We start from the raw sequence: 23,266 nt of genomic DNA, 5'->3' as shown, positions 1-23,266 counted from the left end.
GGAAAAAAAAGAACTCTTAGGCCAAGTGAAATGTTTTAATATACAGCATTAATATATTAATATATTAATCTTTAAACCAACACAGCTATAAAATAAAATTATATATATAATAATATAAATTATTATACATTATATATAATTATAATATACAATTATAATGTATATATTTAATATATATAATTATATATACATATATATATATATATTTTTTAATGGAGAAAGGGGCCCACCAAGGCCAGAACGCCTCAGCCCGCGGAAGTCATAGCGGGCCTGTTTCTGGAGCTTCCCTTGCAGACTCTGCCGGCCTTTAAACTTCAGGAGGATGAGCGACTGGCGAGGGGTGGGGGCCCTGCGCGGGGTCCAGCGCCTCCGCGGCGGACTGCAGGGCGGTGCCGCTTTAAGGATGCTCTGCGGGTACCGGCGGTAGGCGGCGAGGATGCAGCCTGGCTAGGATGCAGCCGTGACGTCACGGCCCCGCCCCGCGGGGTGATGCTGCAGGAGCAGTGGCGGGCCGGGGGCGGCCGGGCCGGGACCCGAGCTGCGACCGGGGCAGGCAGGACCCCGGCCTCGGAAAGGGATGCCTCCTGGCTGGACCCACAGGTACCTCCATTTCCTCCTGTGCCCTCCGCACAGCTTCCCGGCTCTGTGCTGGGAGAGTCGCGGCTTAGGCCCCAGGGTAATCAGAGTGCCAGGATTGGGACTGGAGGTTGGCACTGAGACCTTTGTTCCCCTTGGATGTCTAATTAATTGAACTGTCAGTGGAGCCCACGTCTCGCCCCCTGAGTGCAGAACTCTCCCGCCCTGAGAAGGGTAGCAGTTGGGTGACAGATTTATTTCACATTTGCAAGGAAAGAGATCGAACACTGGAATTTGCCCCAGGCTTAAGCCCTGCTTATGGGTGCCGGAGGCCTGTTCCCGGGTCACCTGGGCAGGTGTCATCAGCTTCCGGTTCACCTCCCGCCAGAGGCTTAATGAAAGCTCTGGATGGCTGGGGCCCTGGGATAATCTGTCTCAGCATCCCAGGATTAAGTTTATCATGAGCACCAAGGATTTCTGCTTTCTCGTCAAGGGTAATATGCTGAGGCTGAGACGGGAGGGTTACGGCGGTTCGGTTCATTCTGTCCTCGACAGGTCGTTTGTGGGGTTATCATAATGCTTTTGTTTTTCAGTTTTTATAGGGAAGTAGAACCAGGTGCTGATGAAAGTTCAATGTGTGCCTCACCGGGGGTTTGGGGATCAGTTGGCTGTCAGGTAGGGGCTAGATTGCCACAGATCAAAAGTGAGAAGTGGGCGACACACAATTGAGCAACTAGCTGATTAAATACATCCCCTGAAGTCCATAGAGCCCTTTACTGGTCTGGGAAGATTTCCTTGAAGTATAAACTTTGAGAATTGGTAGAAGGAAGGACGGGGAAGGGCTGTGCTCCCATGTCACCCCACAGTTGGAAGCCTGGTTTCACGTAGAGAAATGAGGAAATGATTTGAGGTCAGAGTGGGGTAATTTTAAGCATACGAATTACATGGACATTGTTTATTTTTATTAATCAATTGCTGCTTAGTCATCCCATAACACAATTTGAGGGGTTCATTCCTTGAAACATCCTCTGTATTCTAGAAGCACAGTGGACCCAGCATATAACCTGGGGGGTCCAGGAATATGTGCACATTTTGGGGGGGTTGAGTGAACGGTAATACAGTGTGATCGAGATGGTCTGATGAATATTTGTATTAAAATTCTATTTTACTAGTTTACATTTTACTTTCTTTTTTTATAACATTCAAAAGTGAATTTTCAGTAGTTCTTAGAATAAACTTCCGTGGACAGATTTAATATATGTATTTTTAAATAAAAGTGGTAACCCTGATTGCCCAAACTTGAAGGGGAAGCCTTAGTGAAGACTCTGTTCAAGCTCGTGTTTAATTCCGGTTCAGATGTGTGTTGGGGGGCGGGGTGTAGGATGGGGGCGGTGAGGGTCTCACTTTTGCTAGGACCGGCTGCAGGCTGTGTTTTAAAGCTGGAGGTGGTGGGCAGGTGATGGTGAAATTGTCACATCACAGGTAGAGACATGGACTATTTACATAGTCCATTTTAAGTGGGTCAGATATCCTCCCTTTTCAAAAATATACTTCTGCCTTATGCTGAGTGAGGCTAAAATTCTTCCAGACGGGGCCCAGGGTTCTTCATTCTAAAATGAAAGGGAAGGTTTCTAACGCGTGTTCACTTAAGTTCACTTTATGGGGGTAAAATGCCAATAGGAAAGAGAGGCGTCCTGTGCCTGAAGGGGCAGGTAGAGAGGCACAGAGGGAGTTATCCACCGAGGCAGGTGCGGGGCTGTGACCAGACAGGTGAAGTCAGGTTAAGCTCTCTGACACACCTGGGCTAAGGTCTTCCTTCTGACTTCTAAGGAGACAGTCTTATTATGCGGTGTTCCAGCGGGTCCTCTATTTCTATGATCTTAATGAAGGAAGCTCCAGGGACAGCTAACAACCTCCTGGGTTTCTGAAGGCAAGACCAGCCATTTTTTCTCGAGTATTTACTATGTACAAGGGCCTGAGTGAGACCCGTGAGGAACATAAACAAGATGCTTTTAGCTTAAAAGTTTAATTTTTTAAAAGCTTGACTTAATCTTCGTAAGTGGATTATGTTTTTAGTGAAGTATTACTTGCCTGCATAGTTCTTAGGTTCCCTCTGCTCTTGTTGTAGAGGAGAGCGTGGGATTTTTTTAAGGTCATAAGATATACCTTTTCTAGAAGCGAGAGCAGACTGATTCGCTGGGTATGTCATTCCCTGTCATCTTGGTGTGAAATCTACCTCGTACCAAGTCTTCCTGGTCAACTAATCCCTTCTTGATGGGTTCATCTCTCATCACCACGTCACCACTGTGCCCAACTGGTGCACAGAGCTCCTTTGCATGGGTGGTTCCCACCGCTTAGCATGTCTTTCCTCCACTGTTTCACCTAACTTGAGGGCAAGAACTATGTCTTTCTTTTATCTCTATAAATTCCGTGTCTTGGTGTTCAGTACTCAGCCAAACGGGAGGATGGGTGGGTAGGTGGGCAAGTGGAAGGATGGATGGACGGATGGATGGATGGATGGATGGATGGATATTCGAAAGAGTGGATGGGTAGGTTGGGTAGATTAGAGGACGGGTGGTGGATATGTATATGTGGATGTGGATGGATGGGTGGGTGGGTGGGAAGATGGGTAGATGGATGGATGGATGGATGGATGGATGGATGGATGGATGGATGGATTGGTGGGTGGTTTATTGCGTTAACATGTTGCGTTCTGAATCCTGCTGGGACGTCTCTAGAATACATCATTTCTACCACTGGTGTCTTCTGAAGAGAAGGAAGACAATCCCCGAGTGGGTGGGGTAGTGGGGGAGTTTGGGATGCACATCTGGAGTGATAAGGAATTTCAGAGTGATTCATAAAGAAGTTATCGACTAGCAAGAGTGTGATGGAGGGTGTACAGTAAGTTAAAGTCAGAAATAAGGGCCTCATTTCTAAAGCTTAAAAACTAAATTTGATGGGGCTTCCCTGGTGGCGCAGTGGTTGAGAGTCCGCCTGCCGATGCAGGGGACACGGGTTCGTGCCCCGGTCCGGGAAGATCCCACATGCCGCGGAGCGGCTGGGCCCGTGAGCCATGGCCGCTGAGCCCGCGCGTCCGGAGCCTGTGCTCCGCAACGGGAGAGGCCGCAACGGTGAGAGGCCCGCGTACCGCAAAAAAAAAAAAACTAATTTTGAAAGAAAGCCTCTACTATTTATCTCGGTAAATAACAAGTGTTCTTGTAAGGAAACCTATCAATGTTGGGAATGTTGTCTCGGGTTCGGGGCCTACTTCCCAGGAAGGGCTCCAAAGGAAACTTAGGCGATTGCTTTTCTGTGATACAGATGGGCTGAGCTGTGTCAGAGAGGTCAAACCCAATGCAGAACTTCCCCCTCTCATGTTTTTATCTGTCTCTTTCCCTCTGATCTTAGTAGCTTTCCTCTCCCTGTGCTTAGTAAAATTGACATTGGCTAAAACGCACAGGTCAACATGCTAGAATCTATTCCTTTAATATTTACAACCTACATTAATTTCTAAGCAGTGAAAACAGTTGGATGCCCAAGGACAGGTCTCCGAGTGGCACACATTGTAAACCCCAGGGGGATGGGGGACAGAGGAGGCAGGAGTGTCTGTGAATTAGCCTACACGCCTGCTAATTCCCTACCCAGGGCAAGGGCGTTGCGAAAATTCCTCAAAAAAATAATTTGAGGATGGAGGAAAATCTATTTCTCACCCTCCCGGATTCTTTCTGTCCCTCACTTTTTTTTTTTTTTTTTTTTTTGGTAAACCGTATCCCTATTCAGTGTGTTGCCTATAACAAGCAGGATTCAGGGAGTCGGTTTATTTCTTTAAAGAGAGCATTTCAAACACTATGAAAGTCTCAGTTCTCCTGACTCGACTGAAGATTCATTTGTCCAGCTGATGTGAAAGGAAAAGACTTGAGTTGAACTCATTCCGCGGCTTTTAGGCTTGGGTCCTCCGGCTTGGGGTGGAGAGGAAACCCAGGTATTAGGGAGGGTGTGACTCTCCATCCCGAGAAGGAAGGGCTGTCCCCTCACCACCTGCAAGCGCTCAGGGTGCCTGTGAGTCCTGTCTCCCCCCAGGGTGCCTGGTCTCCCCCTCTGCTCCCCTGGGGCCTGCAGGGAAGGGCAAAATTAGCCCTGGAAATGGGCCGCAGGTCCTAACATAGCCCGGCAACCTTTGCGGCCTGAGGGCAGCCATGGGGCTCCTGGCGGCTCCCACTCTTCGTGGTTCTTTGCTGGACCCTCCCGGTACAGCCTGTCTGGGGAACCGTCCCTTTGAGTTTTAGTGCGGGGACCTGAAGGATTTGATCCTCTCTCTGGCTCTGGTCTCCCCGGGCAGGCGGGCTGCCCCAATGCGAAAGTGAGGCCCAGGGACACCGTCCACACAGCAGGCTCCACTCCAGGGGCTCGGTGTCAGCTCTACGGGACCCCCGAGTGAACTCACCTTTCCCACGTGGACGGGTGAGCGGTGCCAGGGGGGGTGGAGGGACAGAGCCACCGGGACAAATGAGCTCGCGTGGTGGAGGCCCCGCAGGTGACGGCTGCCCCCAAACGGGCTTTCCCCACAGGAGCACCCACCGGCTCCCCCTACGATGACCTCCCCGGTGAGCAGCGCCCCTCCGGGAGAGGCCCTCTTCCCCTCCTTGACCCCTCAGGACCTCTGGAGGCCCCCGATCGCCGGCTACTCGGGGTCCATGACCCGGCACATCAGCCACCGGGCCAACAACTTCAAACGACACCCCAAGAGGAGGAAGTGCATCCGGCCGTCGCCGCCCCCGCCCCCTAACACCCCGTGTCCGGTCGAACTGGTGGGCTTCGGGGACCTGCACCCCCAGAGGTCCTTCCGGGAGCTGCTCTTCAACGGCTGCGTCCTCTTCGGCATCGAGTTCAGCTACGCCATGGAGACGGCGTACGTGACCCCGGTGCTCCTGCAGATGGGCCTCCCCGACCAGCTCTACAGCCTCGTGTGGTTCGTCAGCCCCATCCTCGGTGAGCCCCCGCTCGGCCCGCCCGCGAGGGCCTCCGAAACCTCCCCAGAAGCTTCCAGAAACCTCCGTGGAGGCAGCTTGAGGGTCCCCAGGGGGACAAGGGAGGGGCCAGAGTAAGTCCCCCAGCTGTGTGGGGCTGTACCAGAACACAGGTATGGCCGGTCAGACCCCGTATCTTAAGTGACTTTATCTGAACCAGATAAAGGACCAGACTTCAGCGGACCCCGAGGATTCCACCATCCCGTGCCAGGCGGTGTCATCAGGAGACAAGCAGTACAGCTGGGGGTGGTTTGGGTCTGGGAGGTCCTGGTCTTTCTTGGATTCCCAAGAAGGTCATGGCTCCTTCGTGCCTTGTAGGGGCCTAAGTAGAAAATTTAAGGGGAAGCTGAGTGATTCCAAGAGTCTGGTTATCTTTTGTTTTCTAGCTCAGGGTTCTGTTGCGGACTCTGAGTTTCATCATCTTATTCTTCTGATGCCCTGGGGACGTTTGAGTGCAGGTGTTTCAGGAATCTGATGAAGCTGCTTCGGTGTTGGTCCCCATGTACAGTGACCACTGACCTGCTCTGTTTCAGGATTCCTACTGCAGCCACTGTTGGGCGCTTGGAGTGACCGATGTACCTCAAGGTTTGGAAGGAGACGCCCTTTCATTCTTGTCCTGGCTATAGGTCTGTTGTTTTGGAATTGAAATAAAATGGAAAAAAGAAAAAAGGCCCCAACTGCTTCCTCTTAGGAAAATCTAAAAGAGTGTTGACCAAAACAGTTATCCAGGTCGTGTCACTGGTGTGGTAGCGGGGAGCACCCTGTAATCCAGTCTGGGTTAACTGTGAAAATATCTCATTTTGATCACTTTTTAAAAATGAGTTAATAGGGGAGTTCTCTGGTGGCCTAGTGGTTAGGATTCCGGGCTTTCACTGCCATGGGCCTGGCTCAACCCCTGGTTGGGGAGCTGAGATCCCACAAGCTGCATAGCACGGCCAAAAAAAAAAAGAGTTAATAAAGTCTCTATCATTCCTGCTATGCTTGATGAAATAAAAACCCTGATCCAAGTGCTTAAGGTTTGATTAAAAAGGAGTTCTTGGGGCCCTAAAGATTTCAGCCTGGGGCTTCCCTGGTGGCGCAGCGGTTGGGAGTCCACCTGCCGATGCAGGGGACGTGGGTTCATGCCCCGGTCCGGGAAGATCCCACATGCCGCGGAGCGGCTGGGCCCGTGAGCCATGGCCGCTGAGCCTGCGCGTCCAGAGCCTGTGCTCCGCAGCGGGAGAGGCCACAGCAGTGAGAGGCCCGCGTACCGCAAAAAAAAAGATTTCAGCCTGAAGTGGTGGCCGCCGGGCCGGCAGGGCCGCGCTTCCCTGGTGACTCTGTTCTCCATCCCCAGGTGCATTGCTGGGCCTCTCACTCTTGCTGAACGGCAGGGACATCGGGACGGCGCTGGCTGACACGGCCCACGACCACAAGTGGGGCATCCTCCTCACGGTGTGCGGCGTGGCGCTGATGGACTTCAGCGCGGACTCGGCCGATAGCCCCAGCCACGCGTACATGATGGACGTGTGCAGCCCCGCCGATCAGGACCGCGGCCTGAACATCCATGCCCTCCTGGCAGGTAAGGTTCTGTGCAACTGGGACAAAATGCAAAGACGTGGGCGAACACGGACGTGCTTGAAAGTGCGCCTCTCAAACCACATATGTCAACAGTACACATATTATATACTATAATATCTATATTTTAATCTATATTTCTTTTTTTATTGAAGTATAGTTGATTTACAATGCTGTGTTAGTTTCAGGTGTACAGCAAAGTGATTCAGTTATATATATATAATCTGAATCTCTTTCAGATTCTTTTCCCTTATAGGTTACTACAATATATTGAGTAGAGTTCCCTGTGCTATGCAGTAGGTCCTTGTTGTTTATCTATTTTACATATAGGAGTGTGTGTATGTTAATCCCAAACTCCTAATTCAGCCCTCCCCGCTCCTTCCCCTCCAGTAGCCATAAGTTTGTTTTCTATGTCTGTGGGTCTACTTCTGTTTTGTAAATAAGTTCGTTTGTATCATTTTTTTTTTTAAGATTCCACATATAAGCGATATCATACGATATTTGTCTTTCTCTGTCTGGCTTACTTCACTTTGTATGATCATCTCTAGGTCCATCCATGTTGCTGCAAATGGCATTATTTCATTCTTTTTTATGGAAGATATCGTTGATATATATGCATATATGTGGTATATAGCTCTGTATGTGTGTATATAACCGTGTGTAAATAGTGTTATACATCGTTGATTCTCGTTATTCAGGTAGTTGTGTCGTTCAAAGGCGTCACGAGCTCTGAATTAGCCAACCTCGAATCATGGCCCGTGGAGACATACAGGGTTAGGTTCCTGCAAACCTCTGGCCACATCATTTTTGTCAACGGATCAATACATAGCCTTGTTCTATGTGTTTCTGTTTAAAGACATCTTATTTAGTATATATCACGGATTCATTAACATTGAACTCACGGCCAGCAGCACTATGACTCGTGCCCGAACGAAGCTCGTCTAACTCACATATTTTCCCCATAAGACACATCGCGGGCACCGGGCACTTGGGAACCCTAGACAGCGGTAGCACTACACTTGGGGGCTGTCAACCAAACAGCGTGTCACCCCAAAAAAGCACAAAACTGCAAACATGTAGCACCCACATAGACTATGAGAAGGATGGTTGTTGACAGTGTGAGAGTTGAAACAACAAGGCAGAACATCACTGTGGAAAGTCTTAGCCGGGACCGTGTGTGTCGGGCGACTCACTGCTCTGGGAATTCCCTGGTGGACCAATGGTTAGGACTTGGCGCTTTCACTGCTGTGGCCCGGGTTCAATCCCTGGTCGGGGAACTAAGATCCCACAAGCCAGGCAAAAAAAGTTTTTTTTCACTGCTCTGCACGTATCCGAGAGTGATTGCGCGTTACACATGTATTTAGTGGGGTTACAAATCAATTTTACTGAGTAGGCAGATTTGAAATATGGAATCCGTGAATAATGACAATTGACTGTGTGTACACACACACGCACACACCTGTGCTGTGCTTGATGCCAGACACGAGAAACATTCCCACTGAGGTCGGGAAGGAGGCAGGAATGACCACCAAGGGGAGGGGTGCTGGGGGAGGGCTGGACTGCGAGTGTGGGGTTAGCGGATGCAAACTATTATATATATAACATGGATCAACAACAAGGCCCTAGTGTACAACACAGGGAACTATATCCTATATCCTGTGATAAACCATGATGGAAAAGAAGATGAAAAAGAATATGCATAACTGAATCACCTTGCTGTACAGCAGAAATTAACACAACACTGTAAATCAACTCTACTTCAATAAAATTGAAAGGAAGAAAAAACAAAGAGTCTGTGCTTGGACTTCCCTGGTGGCACAGTGGTTAAGAACCCGCCTGCCAATGCAGGGGACACGGGTTCGAGCTCTGGTCCAGGAAGATCCCACACGTCGCGGAGCAACTAAGCCTGTGCGCCACAACTACTGAGTCTGTGCTCTAGAGCCCACGAGCCACAACTACTGAAGTCCATGTGCCTAGAGCCCGTGCTCCACAACAAGAGAAGCCACCACAATGAGAAGCCCGCGCACCACAATGAAGAGTAGCGCCCGCTCGCTGCAACTAGGGAAAGCCCACGCACAGTAACGAAGACCCAAGGCAGCCAAAGATATAAATAAGTAAATAAATAAATAAATTGTTTAAAAATAGAGCAAACAAAACCTTCAAGGGAATCAACTGCAAAACAGTAAGAGAATTCAGTATGATGTTTGCTTATCAAAGTATCGTATAAAAATCAATCCCTCTAGCGTTTGTACATAAAACACTTATCTTGTTCCAAAGTAAACAATCCCATTTATAATAGCAATGGAAAAGATTTCTAAAAATCCAGGGAAAGATGTCATATGTGTAGGACCTGTGAAGAGGCCGGGGTGGCCCAGGAGCTGAAATCCTGAATCGGTTTTGTGCTTTTCCTCCTGTTCATGGTGGGACTTTAGGCAACTGCTTGGCCTCTCCAAGCCTCAGTCGCTTCTTCTAGAAAACGTCGTTGTTCATCTCTCTTTACAATCCCGTATGCACATGGGTCCAGGGAGCTTCTGCGTGGGTCCAGGCAGGCAGGAGTTTGGAGGGTCGGAAGAAGGAATTAGTTTAGGTTTGTTTTTTTTTAAAGTAATTAATTAATTTATTTTTTGGCTGTGTTGGGTCTTCGTTTCTGTGCGAGGGCTTTCTCTAGTTGCGGCAAGTGGGGGCCACTCTTCATCGCGGTACGCAGGCCTCTCACTATTGCGGCCTCCCTTCTTGTGGAACACAGGCTCCAGACGCGCAGGCTCAGTAGTTGTGGCTCACAGGCCCAGCTGCTCCGTGGCATGTGGGATCTTCCCAGACCAGGGCTCAAACCCGTGTCCCCTGCATTGGCAGGCAGATTCTCAACCACTGCGCCACCAGGGAAGCCCAGGAATTAGTTTTTTATCTTATATAGACAGTCCCCAACTTATGATGGTTTGACTTACGATTTTTTTGCCTTGACAAAAGCTATACACATTTAGTGGAAACTGCACTTTGAATCTGAAGTTTGCCCTTTCCTGGGCTAGCGATATGTAGTCTGATCCTCTCTTGTGATGCTGGGCGGCGGCTCCCGTTCACCCCTGTGATCTCGAGGGTCAACAACCCTACACGGACAACCGTTCTGTTTTTCACTTTCAGGACAGTCATCAGTCAATTACATGAGACAGTCAACACCTTATTATAAAACAGGCTTTGTGTTAGATGCTTTGGCCCAGCTGTAGGTTAATGGAAGTGATCTGAGCATGTGTAAGGTAGGCGGGGCTAAGCGATGATGTTCAGTAGGTTAGGTGTATTCAGTGCATTTTCTTTTTTTTCCCCTTTTTAAAAAATTGACGTATAGTTGATTTACAATGTCGTGTTAGTTTCTGGTGTACAGCAAAGTGAATCAGTTATACATATATTTATATATACATATATTCTTTTTCAGATTTTTTCCCTTATAGATTTTTACAAGATACTGAGTATAGTTCCCTGTGCTATACAGTAGGTCCTTGTTGGTTATCTACTTTATATATAGGAATGTGTATTAAATGCATTTTCATCTTATGATATTTTCAATTTACAATGGGTTTATCAGGATGTAATTCTGTAGTAAGTACATGAAGATATGTACTCTTCTGAATTAGTTTTTTTTTTCCTCTTTTAAAATTGTGTTAAAATACACATAACATAAAATTTACCATCTTAGCCATTTTTATGTGTACAGTTCTGTGATACTTTCACACTGTTGTGTAGCCATCACCACCACCCACCCCCGAAATGCTTTTCATCTTGTAACACTGAAAGTCTATAACCATTAAATAATAACTCCCCAATCTCCCCTGCCCCAGCCCCTGGCAACCACCATTCTACTTTCTGTCGCTACAAATTTGACTGCTCTAAGGAACCGATGTGAGCGGAATCAAACAGTATTTGTCTTTGTGGCAGGCTTATTTCACTGAGTATAATGTCCTCAAGGTTCATCCATGTTGCAGAGTATGTTAGAATTCCTTACTCTTTTCAGACTGAATAATATTTCATTGCATGTATAGACCACACTGTGCTTATCCATTCATCCTTCGATGGACACTTGGGTTGCTTCCACGTCTTAGCTATTGTGAATAATGCCGCTGTGAGCATGGGTGTACAAATATCTCTTCAAGACCCTGCTTTCAGTTCTTTTGGGGCCTCTACCCAGAAGTGGAATTGCTGGGTAATTCTATTGTTAGTTTTGGGGGGAGCCTCCTTATTGTTTCCCACAGCAGCTGCACTATTTTACATCCCCACCAACACTGCACAAGGGTTCCAATTTCTCCACTTCCTCGTCAACTTACTGTTTCCTGGGTTTTTAAAAAGTGTTCGATAGTAGCCATCCTAATGGATGTGAGGTGTATCTTACTGAGGCTCTGACTTGCATTTCCCTGATGATCGGTGATGCTGAGCATTATTGCATGTGCTTGTTGGCCGTGCGTCTATCATTGGAGAAATGTTTATTCCAGTCCTTTGCCCATTGCTTGAAGCAGGTTGTTTGTTTCTTCGTTGTTGAGTATAGTTCCTCAACTGTGCAAATGTATCGCTTCGATCATTTAAAAAAAAAAAAAAGTTCATAAAGTTCTCCCAAATCTGACCTTGATTAAGGGTCACCAAACTGCAACTGTGTCTTCAGAAGGTGTGGGGGAAGCTAATTAGGACCATGAATGTGGAAAGTTAAGAATAATAAAGCTGGTGGGGGGGGGGGTGGGGGCGGCTGGATATGAGATTAAGAGGCCCGTAAGAAGAGTCTGGAACCAATGAAGTTCTACAGAAAGCCATTAAATAACTAGATTCAGGGTCATGTCCCACCATAGGGACATGTGGAAGGTTGGGCTGAATGTGTCTGAGTCCAGGCCTTTCCACAGGCGATTCTGTTGAAAAGGCCAACTCCTGACACGGCTGGATCTCCCCAAGTGGAGGGGAGGGAGGGCCCCTGCTGGTCGGATGCAGGTTCCCCTGCATCGCCAAGAGTAAACCAAGAGTTTTACTCATCCCAACCAGTAGCCTGATCAGAGTATAGCTGGACTCAAAATAGAAAAGCACCTCAGATGCGTGATGTGGCTGCAGAGGGGCTGGGCGGGTGGAGCCCTGGCGCCTGGCCTTGCTCTGCCACTGGGAGCCCAGCGCTGGGCGGGAGGAAACGGCACTTTCTGGAGGTGAGAATGTCTTTTGCCAATGGCCGGGCACCATGTGGCATCACCTACATTTTCGTGTTGTGCTGTGTGAACCATTGGCTGTTTGCTGGGTCCCTGAGGCCGTGGGATCAGTGAGTGGGATCAGAGGAAAGGACCAGATTCCTGCAGCCCTCCTGTTCCCTGGTGGCTCCGGGGCCTGGAGAGCTGCCACCAGGGGTGACCCATGAGGGGTGACTTTCTTTCTTTCTTTCTTTCTTTTTTTTTTTATAAATTTATTTATTTTATTTTATTTTTGGTCGCATTGGGTCTTCGTTGCTGCACGCAGGCTTTTCTCTAGTTGCGGCGAGCGGGGGCTACTCTTCGTTGTGGTGCGCAGGCTTCTCATTGCGGCGGCTTCTCTTGTTGGGAGCACAGGCTCTCGGCACGCGGACTTCAGTAGTTGTGGCTCGTGGGCTCTAGAGCGCAGGCTCTGTAGTTGTGACGCACGGGCTTAGTTGCTCCGCGGCATGTGGGATCTTCCCGGACCAGGGCTCGAACCCGTGTCCCCTGCATCGGCAGGCGGACTCTCAACCACTGTGCCACCAGGGAAGCCCAGGGGTGACTTTCTTAATGGTGGTCAGGCCCAAGGACGATGTCTCCAGGTGAGGAAGACAGGGGTGGCCACGTGAATTCCCGCACGCACACGTGCGGTGGTCTGTGTGCTGGGGACCAGGTCTCCCGTGTTTACACAGCGCTGAAGCTGGGGGGGGGGGGCGGGACTCCGAGGGGACAGGTGACCCAGTGTCGACACTCACTTTCGCTCCTCCTAAGACGCTGTGTGCAGAGGGGACCAGAGTGTGGGCAGGCGGTCATCATGCCCTGGCAGGCGGCCCTCAAGGGCAGGGGACCGGGTCCCCCAGGGTCCCCCCGGAAATCCCATTCTCTTCTCCTTTTCTTTGGGGCGTAGGTGGGACAGATGATACATCCGGGTCCTTGGGGTGGATTTTACGAATCAAGTAAGGAAGCGAACACCTTCCTCGGGGGCTTTCTTCCCCGCTCCCTGCCCCGCTTGTCTCCCCAGGTCTCGGAGGAGGGTTCGGGTATGTGGTCGGGGGGATCCACTGGGATAAAACCGGCTTCGGGAGAGCCCTGGGCGGGCAGCTGCGGGTCATCTATATCTTCACGGCCGCCGTCCTGAGCATCTCCACCGTCCTGACCCTGGTCAGCATCCCCGAGAGACCCCTGCGGCCCCCGGCCGAGAAGAGGCCGGCCATGAAGAGCCCCAGCCTCCCGCTGCCTCCCTCCCCTCCTGTCCTGGGTGAGGAGGGCCCCGGCCAGACAGTCCCCTGCCCGCCGGCCAGCAGCCTCCACACCAACTTCTCCAGCCCCATCTCCCCGCTGAGCCCCCTCACGCCCAAGTACGGCAGCTTCATCAGCAGGGACAGTTCCCTGACGGGCATCAACGAGTTCGCCTCGTCCTTCGCCACGTCCAACATAGACAGCGTGCTCATCGACTGCTTCACGGGTGGCCACGACAGCCACCTGGCCATCCCCGGCAGCGCCCCAAGGCAGGCAATCAGTGTCAGCTTCCCCCGGGCCCCCGACGGCTTCTACCACCGGGACCGCGGCCTCGGGGACCGGAGGGACGTCGCCCTGGCCACCGGCCCCGACGGGGACGTGCTGAGGGTGGGCTCCTTGGACACCTCCAAGCCACGGTCGGCTGGCATCCTAAAGAGACCCCAGACCCTGGCCATCCCGGACACAGCCGGAGGAGGTGGCCCCGACACCAGCAGGAGAAGGAACGTGACCTTCAGTCAACAGGTAAAAGCAAACGTCCGGGGGCCGTGGGAGGGGGGAGCCAGGGGTCAGAGGGCACTGTGCGTGGTCTCCCCTCGTCAGATGATCTGGAAGGGAATTCCCGGCCCATCTGGGCATATCAGTCAGAAGGGACCTGGGTCTAATAGGTGGGCCCCAGGGACATCCCCATCCTTACATCCTGTCAGCGTCGAGATTCTGGGCCCGACGTGAGCCCACAGATGCCTTCAGGGTCTCTGCTCGGGGTCGCACTTTAAGACACTGGCCACAGCAAAGGCCTGGCTCTTTAAACACCCTTACGTTGGCCCAGGGCTAAGCCGGCGAGTTTGTCACAGCCTCACGTGTACTGCGGTCATTCCTAGGCTTTTCCCTGACACGTCCAGTCCACTTTGGCCGTGTGCGCCCAGTGCCAACTGAGCTAAGTCTTCCTGAAGGACAGAAACAAAACATAAACCTGGCGGCTGTTTCTGGGGCCTCCTTCCCTCCCCAGGTGGGCAACCTTAACCAACCAGCCCAGAGGCTGTCGACACTCTGGATCCCAAAGGGCGCAGGCATGTTCTGGGAAGGAGAGAAGCTTCCAGAAGGCTGTCTGTGTTGTTTGTAGGATTGGCTGGAAGGCCACGAACTGACATGTGGGATTTTAGCTGCTTTCAGAGTCCGTGATCTTGGAAGAGGCTACTTTATATTAAAGAGAGTTATGCTCATTTAAAGTAGACGTGAGGGCCTCCCTGCCCTCAGGGGCATGCAGGGGATGGAGTTTCCTGAGCAGGAAGCCTATGACCCTTGTTCAACCCTCACAGGCCCCCAGAGGGGCAGTTCTGAAGGCGGGTGACCTGGACATGCCCCTTGGACACGGCTGCCACGTGGCCGCGTCTCCCGTGAAGCAGGCCCCGCTCTGTCGGCCCGACCCTCCGTCAGACATCCCCACCCACGCTCCCGTGCCTGGGAAGACCCCTGATTTCGTGGGAGGCTGACATTGGGAGGTGGCCACGCATGTTCGCTTCGTTGTGAAATTCTGAAGCTTAACCACGCCTCCTCTGTGTTACCGCGAGCCGGTCTTAGGGCCACCTCTATGGTGTCTTGAACTCAATGTCATCCCATCTCGAGGAAGCGCTCTGCACAGGTGGGCGCCAGTCCTGCAGGGAAGCAGCCAGGTCCCCGTGGGCAGCATCCACAAGTTCAGGTCTGGAAAGCGTCTGAAGAACTGAAAATCACCGGAAGGAATCCCATCCTTGGCAAGGGAAAGCCACCTCTCTAACTGCTCGAGTCAAGGGCATGTCATCCTCATTCCTAAGGACAGCAGAGCAGTTCATGAAGCCTCTTGTCAATACTGGGTCATCCTGTCCTGTTTCCCGAAATTCCACCTGGCCTCTAGATACAGTCCTTAAATTCTGGTTGAAAAATCTCTTCTTAATCCTTTTAAAACTTTCCATTTTCGAATCAGTTTTGGAGGAAAATATAAAGTTCATGAGCTAAATATGAACACATCTGGGCTCAGTGGGGACACAGATGTCAGTCGAAGTCTTCCTCCGGCAGCTGTGGGCGACAAGCTCTGCTGATGCAGCTGCCCTTGGAACCGGCATTGTGGGCTGTTCCCTTCCTTTTCATTCACCCACCCGGAACGTCCAGGTGCCGACCCAGCACAGGCTCCCGCGTGGACCCAGAGTAAGGCACCTTCTCTCTCTCGAGACGTCCAGCTCCCAGAGGCGTCCATTCACCTGGCTGCTGTCTGCACCCCCAGCCCAGGCGGGGCCACAGTGGGGCAAGGCCTTGTCATTCCGGGAACAGGCGGCAAACTGAGCCAGTGAGCGTATTTGGCGATGGAGTTGCCCTGACAGATGCTGGTGACGTGGAGCTGCCTGGGTGCCCGGCTCCCTCCCTGCACGGGCTCTGTTGGCCACCCTAACCCCTGTATAGGTAGGAGTCCCCTGTCCAGACGCCCAGTCACCTTGGAATCAGTCTTTTGCATCCTCTCTTACAGAAAAGATGAGACTTCGTAAGGTCTGAATTTCAACTGACCCGTATTTCTTTTCTTTCAAACGTATTCCACGTTTGGCAAGGTCATAGCTTCCTCTCTGTGGCCCAAAGGCAGGCACCGCGAAGGGAAATTCGATTCTCAGCCGCTTCCGTCTCTGAAGAGACGCCTTAACGTCATTTCTCTCTTTCGGGTGGTGTTTGGTGTCCAGTTCTCACCGCCCAGGAAGACAAACCCTCCCAGCCTCTGGGTTTGTGTTTCTGATTCACTTTCTCATCGAAGCAAAACACACGCTTCCGAGGGGTGCCTGGGGTTTGATGCACTGAGGAGGAACTTTTGGGGGCTTCCCTTTCAGGTGGCCAATATTTTACTGAATGGCGTGAAATACGAGAGTGAGCTGACGGGCCCCAGGGAGCCGTCGGGGCAGCCGCCGTCCATGAGGCACCTCTGCTTCACCATCTGCAACATGCCCAAGGCCCTGCGGCACCTCTGCCTCAACCACTTCCTGGGTGAGCTCGCGGCGAAGCCTCCCGCGTGTCCTGCCCCCCTCAGGTGGCCCTGCGTGAGGGGCAAGGCTCCGGATGCCTGGAGGCCTCTCCCCTCCACTCGGCCTCCCCAGGCATCACCAGGGGCAGGACGTGGTGGGGACGGGCGGGGCAGGGGGGCCGCGGGGAGGGCTTTTCTCCAGGAAGAGCCGGGTCTCCACGGAGCCCAGATCTTCAGGACCAAAACCTCTTTGGGCAACTCACAATTAAGGGGGGGCATCCCTTTCCCGCTAGTGGGACTTGTGTCTTAAGCCAGTTTGGACCCCTCACGCTTAGAGCTGAGACGTAAACACACCCAGACACACACGTCTGGTGCTGGTCTCACGTTCACAGTCTCGGCTTTCGAATGACTACCGAGAAGCCCCGACTTGCGTTCCGTGCCCTTCGGTGTCTCTTTGCTGTTGGGTTGTTGACCGTCTGAGGATGATGAGGAATCTGAGATAATCTAGGCTCTCAAACGTTGTGGGATGTAAATCAGAATGACCCTCTAGGAGGCAATTTGGCAACAGGCAAGGATCTTAAAAATGCCCATCACCTTTACCCCAGAGATCCTACCTATTTGGCGTTCTTTGCAAGGATGTAGTCCGAGGTTTTATCACAAACACATGCGCGAGGTATTTCTCACAGCACGACTCATGATAGCCAAAGACTGGGATGGGGGAAAGGGTAGATGTCCAACGATGGGAAGATAGATCCACACTGTGAAGTATTTTGCTGCCATTAAGATGGGGCTGTTCATGAATATTTAATGGCATAGGGAGCATGCGTGATAATTACTGGGGTTCAGGAGACCCCATAAATATCACCTCCTTCCTCTATGAAAGAGGAAATGCACGGGGAAATCAGAGGAAGGAGCGCTGTGGTTTTCTCGGTAACAGAGCAAATTAGATCTCTATCAACACTTGCCCTTCCTAATGTATTTCTCCCAGGTAAACGGGTGACCCCTGCCCCCGCACTGTGGCTGGAGCCCCACTGGCATTTTCTCGCCTCCCCTGCAGAGGAGGGGGAAACAGGAGGAGCTGAGGGTTAGCTTTCCTCCTGGCAATAACGTTCAGAGAAAGAATAGAATACAAAACCTTCACGCGACAGAGCCTATGTTATAAGAATATATATTTTAAAAAGACGGGTAGGAAACCTACAAAATTTTAACGGCGGTAAAGTCACGTCTGCGTGGTGAAGCTATAGGTAATTCCTTCTTTAAGTTTTGAATCGACAAAACTCACGGGCTCCTTCAGTCATCGGTCAAAACCACCTGCGGGCGGAGGAGGGGCCACGGGCCAGCGCCTGCCCAGCGTCACCAGCCCTTCCCCCTCCCAGGGTGGCTCTCCTTCGAGGGGATGCTTCTCTTCTACACGGACTTCATGGGCGAGGTGGTATTTCAGGGGGACCCCAAGGCCCCGCACACGTCGGAGGCGTATCAGAAATACAACAGCGGGGTCACCGTGGGCTGCTGGGGGATGTGCATCTACGCCTTCAGCGCTGCCTTCTACTCAGGTACCGGTGGGCTGGGCTCAGGGGGCGGGGCCTCCGTGGGAGTGATAACGGCCCCTGGGTTGGGTGGCTGGTACCCATTCAGTGAAGGAAGGTTGTATCTTTACGGCTGCAGACATAGCATCCCAATGTGGGGGGAGACAGCGCTGTTTTTTTCTCCGTTATCCAGTGACCCGTCGTCAGCGGTCAGCTGGGGACGCTGCCTGGTGCTGCGTGGCGGGGCAGGGCCGGGTGGGGACGGGCGTGTGTACGGCCCTGAGTAAGCAGCTGGCTGGGATGGGGCGGGGTGTCAGGCCCGTAAGCGAGGGACACGTGGGGGCCCAGGGACAAACCACGAGGTCACTCCCGGGGGGGTGTGCCGTCCACCTGCCACCCCTACCCCACCCTTCCCATGTCGATTCTCATGGTGGCTGGTCCAGAGGGAGGGAGGGTGCAGGTTTGACCGGGGGTGCAGCTCGAGTGAGGCTGTGGAACACGTGGGATGGGTGCGGGGAGGCCGAGACGACCCTGAGGTTTGACCCTGCGTGCCCCACGGACCTAGGACGCTGTGCTCAGTGCCTGTGGGTTCCGGGGCGTCCCAGTGGTGGCCTAGCTGGCGGCGCACAGCCCCCAGGCTTCATCTCAGGGGTCCGCCCACGTTTTCAGTAAAAGGCCAGAGAGTCTGGCCTCTTGGCTTTTCCGGCCACAGGCTCCGGTGGGGCGACCCGGCGCTGCCCTCGAGGCAGACGAGGCGTGATGAGCACACGGGGCCGAGTTCCAGCAAAACTTCGCTGATGTGCCCGGGATTCGGATTTGTATGATTTCCATGCGCCACAAAAGATCTGTCTTCTTTGGACTTGTTTTGAACATTTAAAAATGTGAAAACCGTTCTTAGCTCCGGGTGGTACAGAAACAGGCTGCAGCCCAGACTCAGGCTGACGGCTGCAGACTGTGGACCCCGTTAGCAAGCTGCAGCCCCACAGTCAGGACCGTGACTTTTGTAGGCGGTCGAGGGACCACATTATTAAGGAAGAATCTCTTGGCTCTCGCTGGCGGACCCCGGCGGGCCTGGGTGTTTGGCGGCACCAGGACGTGGGGAAGCGGCCCCGGGGTATTTGACTCCGGAAAGGGGTGTCATGCGGAACCCGAGCTGCCAGGCCCCTCAGGGTCCTTAGACATTGGCCGGCCGGGGTGGGGCTGTCAGTGTCCTTGTGTTAGGAAAGCGACAGAAGCACTACGATTCGTGCAAGAACTCAGGGTTCAGCCGCAAACCCTAAACCCTCGAGCCTCTTTGATCTTTCCACCCAAAGACCCCTTCACCTGCTGCAGCACTTGGGGGCCTCCCCTGGGTGTGCAGGGGGCCACCCCAGGCACTGCCACCCATCCGGACGACCCCATCAGTGGTCCCTTAGCTCCCTGGGGCCCCCGATCGGGTCTCCCGGTCCGGGGCAAGCTGCCGGCCGGCCTGGCGGGCGGCCTGGGGCCCCAGGCGGGGCGCCGCTCACCTTCCTCTCTGGGTCGCAGCTATTCTGGAGAAGCTGGAGGAGCACCTCAGTGTCCGCACGCTGTACTTCATCGCCTACCTGGCCTTCGGCCTGGGGACTGGGCTTGCCACCCTTTCCAGGAACCTCTACGTGGTTCTGTCCCTCTGCATCACCTACGGGATTTTGTTTTCCACCCTGTGCACCCTGCCCTACTCGTTGCTGTGCGACTACTACCAAAGCAAGCAGGTGAGTGCCGGCCTCCTTGCTTCGGGCCCCATGTCCAGGTGACTCTCCACCTGCGCAGGGTCCCGGGACCCGCTGCACAGCTCGGGGCCCCGTTCAAACGGGGAGACGATCAGGACGCACCGGCAGAGCACGAACCCCGGCAGGAAGCTGCTCGCGCAGGGAACTGGGGGGCGCTGGGAGAGCCGCAAGGAGAGGGCTCTGCGGGGCTTTGGGGTCGGCTGGGGGCATGTGGGCACCAAAAACTCAGCGGTCGAGGTCAATAATTCGTGAATGTGGTTTTTGTGAAAATGAGCATCAATGCCAAAAATCCACACTGAGCGAGAGAGCGGGGACGTAAAGACAGGGTAAGGGACAGGGCTGAGCCGAGTCCTGGTGGCGTCTGAGGCTAGAGGAAAACTCAGGAAAACGGATCCCGTCTTTAGGTCAAATTTTGGTATTTTGTTCAGGGTGGATTTTCCCTTAACAGCTTTATTGAGGCAGAAGTCACCACAATGCCACACAGTTCACCCATTTCCAGTGTACGATTCAGTGGCTTTTAGTGTATTCACACCATCAATTCTAGAACATTTTCGTCACCCCCGAAAGGAGCCCCCTCCCCATTGGCCATCACCCCTCCAGCCCTCCGCTCCCCCTGGACGTTTCCCGTCCATGGGATCACGTGATAGGCGGCCTTGTGTGTCTGGCTTCTCCCAGCCTCACGTTTTCAAGGTTCACCCACCCTGTGTATGAGTGGGTCCCTGCCGCCTTCCTCCTTGTGGCCAAATAACGCTCCCATCGTAGATTTTTGGCCGTGACTTTGAGGCTTTACAATATGGCACTAAAACACCACCTTGACGGCTGCCTCTCCCGCAGCCCCTTTAACTCCGGGCCCCTGGCGCCTCCCCCAGGCCTGGCCCCGGGGGCTGACTCGCCCCCTGGACGGTGCTCAGGCTGTGCACGTGACCTGAGCACACTGTCCCCCTTGTCACCTCCCGGGAGCCCCCTTCACCGGGGTATGTGGACGTGCTGGTTCTCGGTGGAGGGCGGCCCTGCCCCGTGGGAGGGGACGTGGGGCCTTGGGCCACTCGACCCCGCTGGAAGGCTCGGGCCTCTGCTGCCCGTCAAGTCTTCTGGACACGCGGTCTCCTCTGGGCTGCGGGTCCAGGGCTCCCCTGCGACCTCCCCATGGCGGTGGCCCCCACGGGCTGGGCGGGTGTCCCCAGGACTCACGTGACACCAATTCGCGGGAACACAGCCTCGGCGGGGCGGGAGTTGTCCAGCATCCCAGAGGAGAGCACAGCTGCATCTGGGAGGGGGGCCAGGCCGGGCGGGACCCCGGGTGGCGCCCAGCCGCAGTCCGTGGGGTGCAGGTGGCCTGTGCTGGGGGCAGAGTCACTCCCGCTGCCACTTGGCAGCTCTGCTCAGAGACCACGTGTCACCTGTGTCCCCAGCGTGGTGCTGGCTGGGGGCGGAGGGAGCCTGACGTCCAAGGTGGAGGCCACAGGCCAGAGGAGCAGCGCTGTAGACCCTGGGATCTCTGAGCACGACAGGCGTCGTAGGGACAAGGGTTCAGAGAGGGCGGAGCTGGAGTGGAGGGGGCCGGGCCGGCAGGCCCCGCATCTCCTTTAGAGGCGGGAGACCGGGAAGAGGCCGTGCCAGCCCCTGCTGGCCGCGGGTTCCTTTCCTTGTCGTCATCCCAGAACACAAATATTATCACAGTCTTGACCGGGCTCCCTGTGCACGTGGGGCCCGGAGGACGTGAGCTGCTGGGCACGGGTGCTGGGTCCCAGGGCCGCGGGGGGCCTGGTCTGGCTGACGCACATCTCTGGTCAGTTTGCAGGGTCCAGCGCCGACGGCACCCGGCGGGGCATGGGCGTGGACATCTCCCTGCTGAGCTGCCAGTACTTCCTGGCCCAGATCCTGGTGTCCCTGGTGCTAGGGCCTCTGACCTCGGCTGTGGGCAGCGCCAACGGGGTGATGTACTTCTCCAGCCTGGTGTCCTTCCTGGGCTGCTTGTACTCCTCCCTGTTTGTCGTCTACGAAATCCCTCCCGGTGACGCTGCCACCGCCGAGGAGCACCGGCCCCTCCTGCTGAATGTCTGACGTCCAGAGCCGTGGCTTCGGCCTCGAGCCTGGGCCTGGGTCGGGAGCAGGCCGGCCGGCGGAAACCCACAGGGCCCTGGTGGATGGAGGCGTGACGGGTTCCCTGATGGGATGTAAATATGTGGTAAATCAATAAACGGCAGCAGCAAAGCCTACGGTTTCCAGTGTGGCTCCCCGAGGGGTGCGAGGTCACCTGGGGATTGGGCCACTCGCCACGGGGACTTGGGGAGGGGGCTGTATCATTTATGCATATATATCTCTCTATATTACCAGCTGCAGTTTTGCACCCCGCCTCCCACCCCTACCCCCTGCCCCGAAGACACCTGGCAACGTCTGAAGATATTCTGGGTTGTCACAACTTTGCTGCTGCCTGGGAGGCTGTAAACACCCTACAGTGCACAGGGTGACCACACACACAGCAAAGAATGATCCGGCCCCGAATGTCCACAGTGCTGGCGTGCAGAGAACCTGTCTAACTGTACATTGCTTCCCAGAATAGAGTTAGAGCAGACAATGCTTTTGGGTCAGAAGACCTCACACTCATTCAGTCACTCACTTATTCATTCATTCATTCTCCCATCCATCCATTCATCCACCCATCCATCCCTCTATCCATCCATCCATCTATCCATCCACACATCCATCCATCTGTCCATCCATCCATCCGTCCACCCACTCATCCACACATCCATCCATCCATCCATCCATCCACCCTGCAGATACTCATCAAGGGCCCTGGGAGTGGCAGGCAGTGGTAGGTGCTGGGGACCCAACTGTGAGCATCAAGGCTCTGCCTCATGGGGCTGATGTGACAGGAGGAGAGACAGACAATACACTGACCTCTAGGCCTGAGAATGATGCCAAGTGCTGGGAAGAACATGAGCAGGGTAGGAGGATGGGTGATGGGGTCGGGAGAGAGCTATTCCAGGGAGAATGGGGCTGGTGTGTTCAAGGGACCAAAAGCTCAGACTGTGAAATGCCCCGTAAGGTGGGAACTGCAGAAGGTGGAGCCGACGTCCCTGGTGAACGCCCATGCTGCCCTTGGACTTCACCCGCCCACCCGTGCCCACCATCTTCCAGTGCTGTTTATGGACCTGGATGAGCCTCTGACTTCTTGCGGGTGTCGAGATCCTTCGCCACGGGGCTTCTCGTCATCTTCCATCAGTGGACACCGTGAGCCACCGCGAGCTGGCTGGGCCCCTTCCTGGTGCACCCGGGCGGGTCCTTTCCCCGTACCGTGCACGCCGAGCAGGGAGGGGTGCGCCCAGTCACCGTCGTACCCGCTGCACTGGGCCCTGGTCACTCATACCCTCACTGCACGGTCCTGATGTTTGGGGGACACACAGGACACACTGACCAGAAG

General features: G+C 53.7%; 1 protein-coding gene across 4 annotated transcripts; it reads left to right on the top strand.

Moving 5' to 3' along the window:
* The first annotated feature begins 445 nt into the window (after positions 1–445).
* Positions 446–22,055, top strand: SLC45A1 (solute carrier family 45 member 1). Of its 4 annotated transcripts, none has more exons than XM_049707819.1 (9): positions 446–600; positions 5,145–5,565; positions 6,137–6,229; positions 6,940–7,164; positions 13,368–14,107; positions 16,432–16,585; positions 17,939–18,115; positions 19,616–19,821; positions 21,634–22,055. In XM_049707819.1, the coding sequence occupies exons 1-9, from the start codon at positions 490–492 to the stop codon at positions 21,901–21,903; spliced, it is 2,397 nt and encodes a 798-aa protein (XP_049563776.1). In that variant the 5' UTR covers positions 446–489; the 3' UTR covers positions 21,904–22,055. The 4 variants fall into 4 exon arrangements, with proteins under 4 accessions (XP_049563776.1, XP_049563782.1, XP_033288740.1 ...); XM_049707825.1 differs by having other exon boundaries at positions 21,641–21,836; XM_033432849.2 differs by lacking the exon at positions 446–600 and adding an exon at positions 954–1,070.
* Positions 22,056–23,266: the final 1,211 nt, after the last annotated feature.

This window comes from Orcinus orca, chromosome 1 (assembly GCF_937001465.1).
Source record: "Orcinus orca chromosome 1, mOrcOrc1.1, whole genome shotgun sequence".
NCBI classification, from domain to species: Eukaryota; Metazoa; Chordata; class Mammalia; order Artiodactyla; family Delphinidae; genus Orcinus; species Orcinus orca.
Note: the sequence above shows the minus strand (reverse complement) of the source record. Positions and strands in the feature narration are given on the sequence as shown.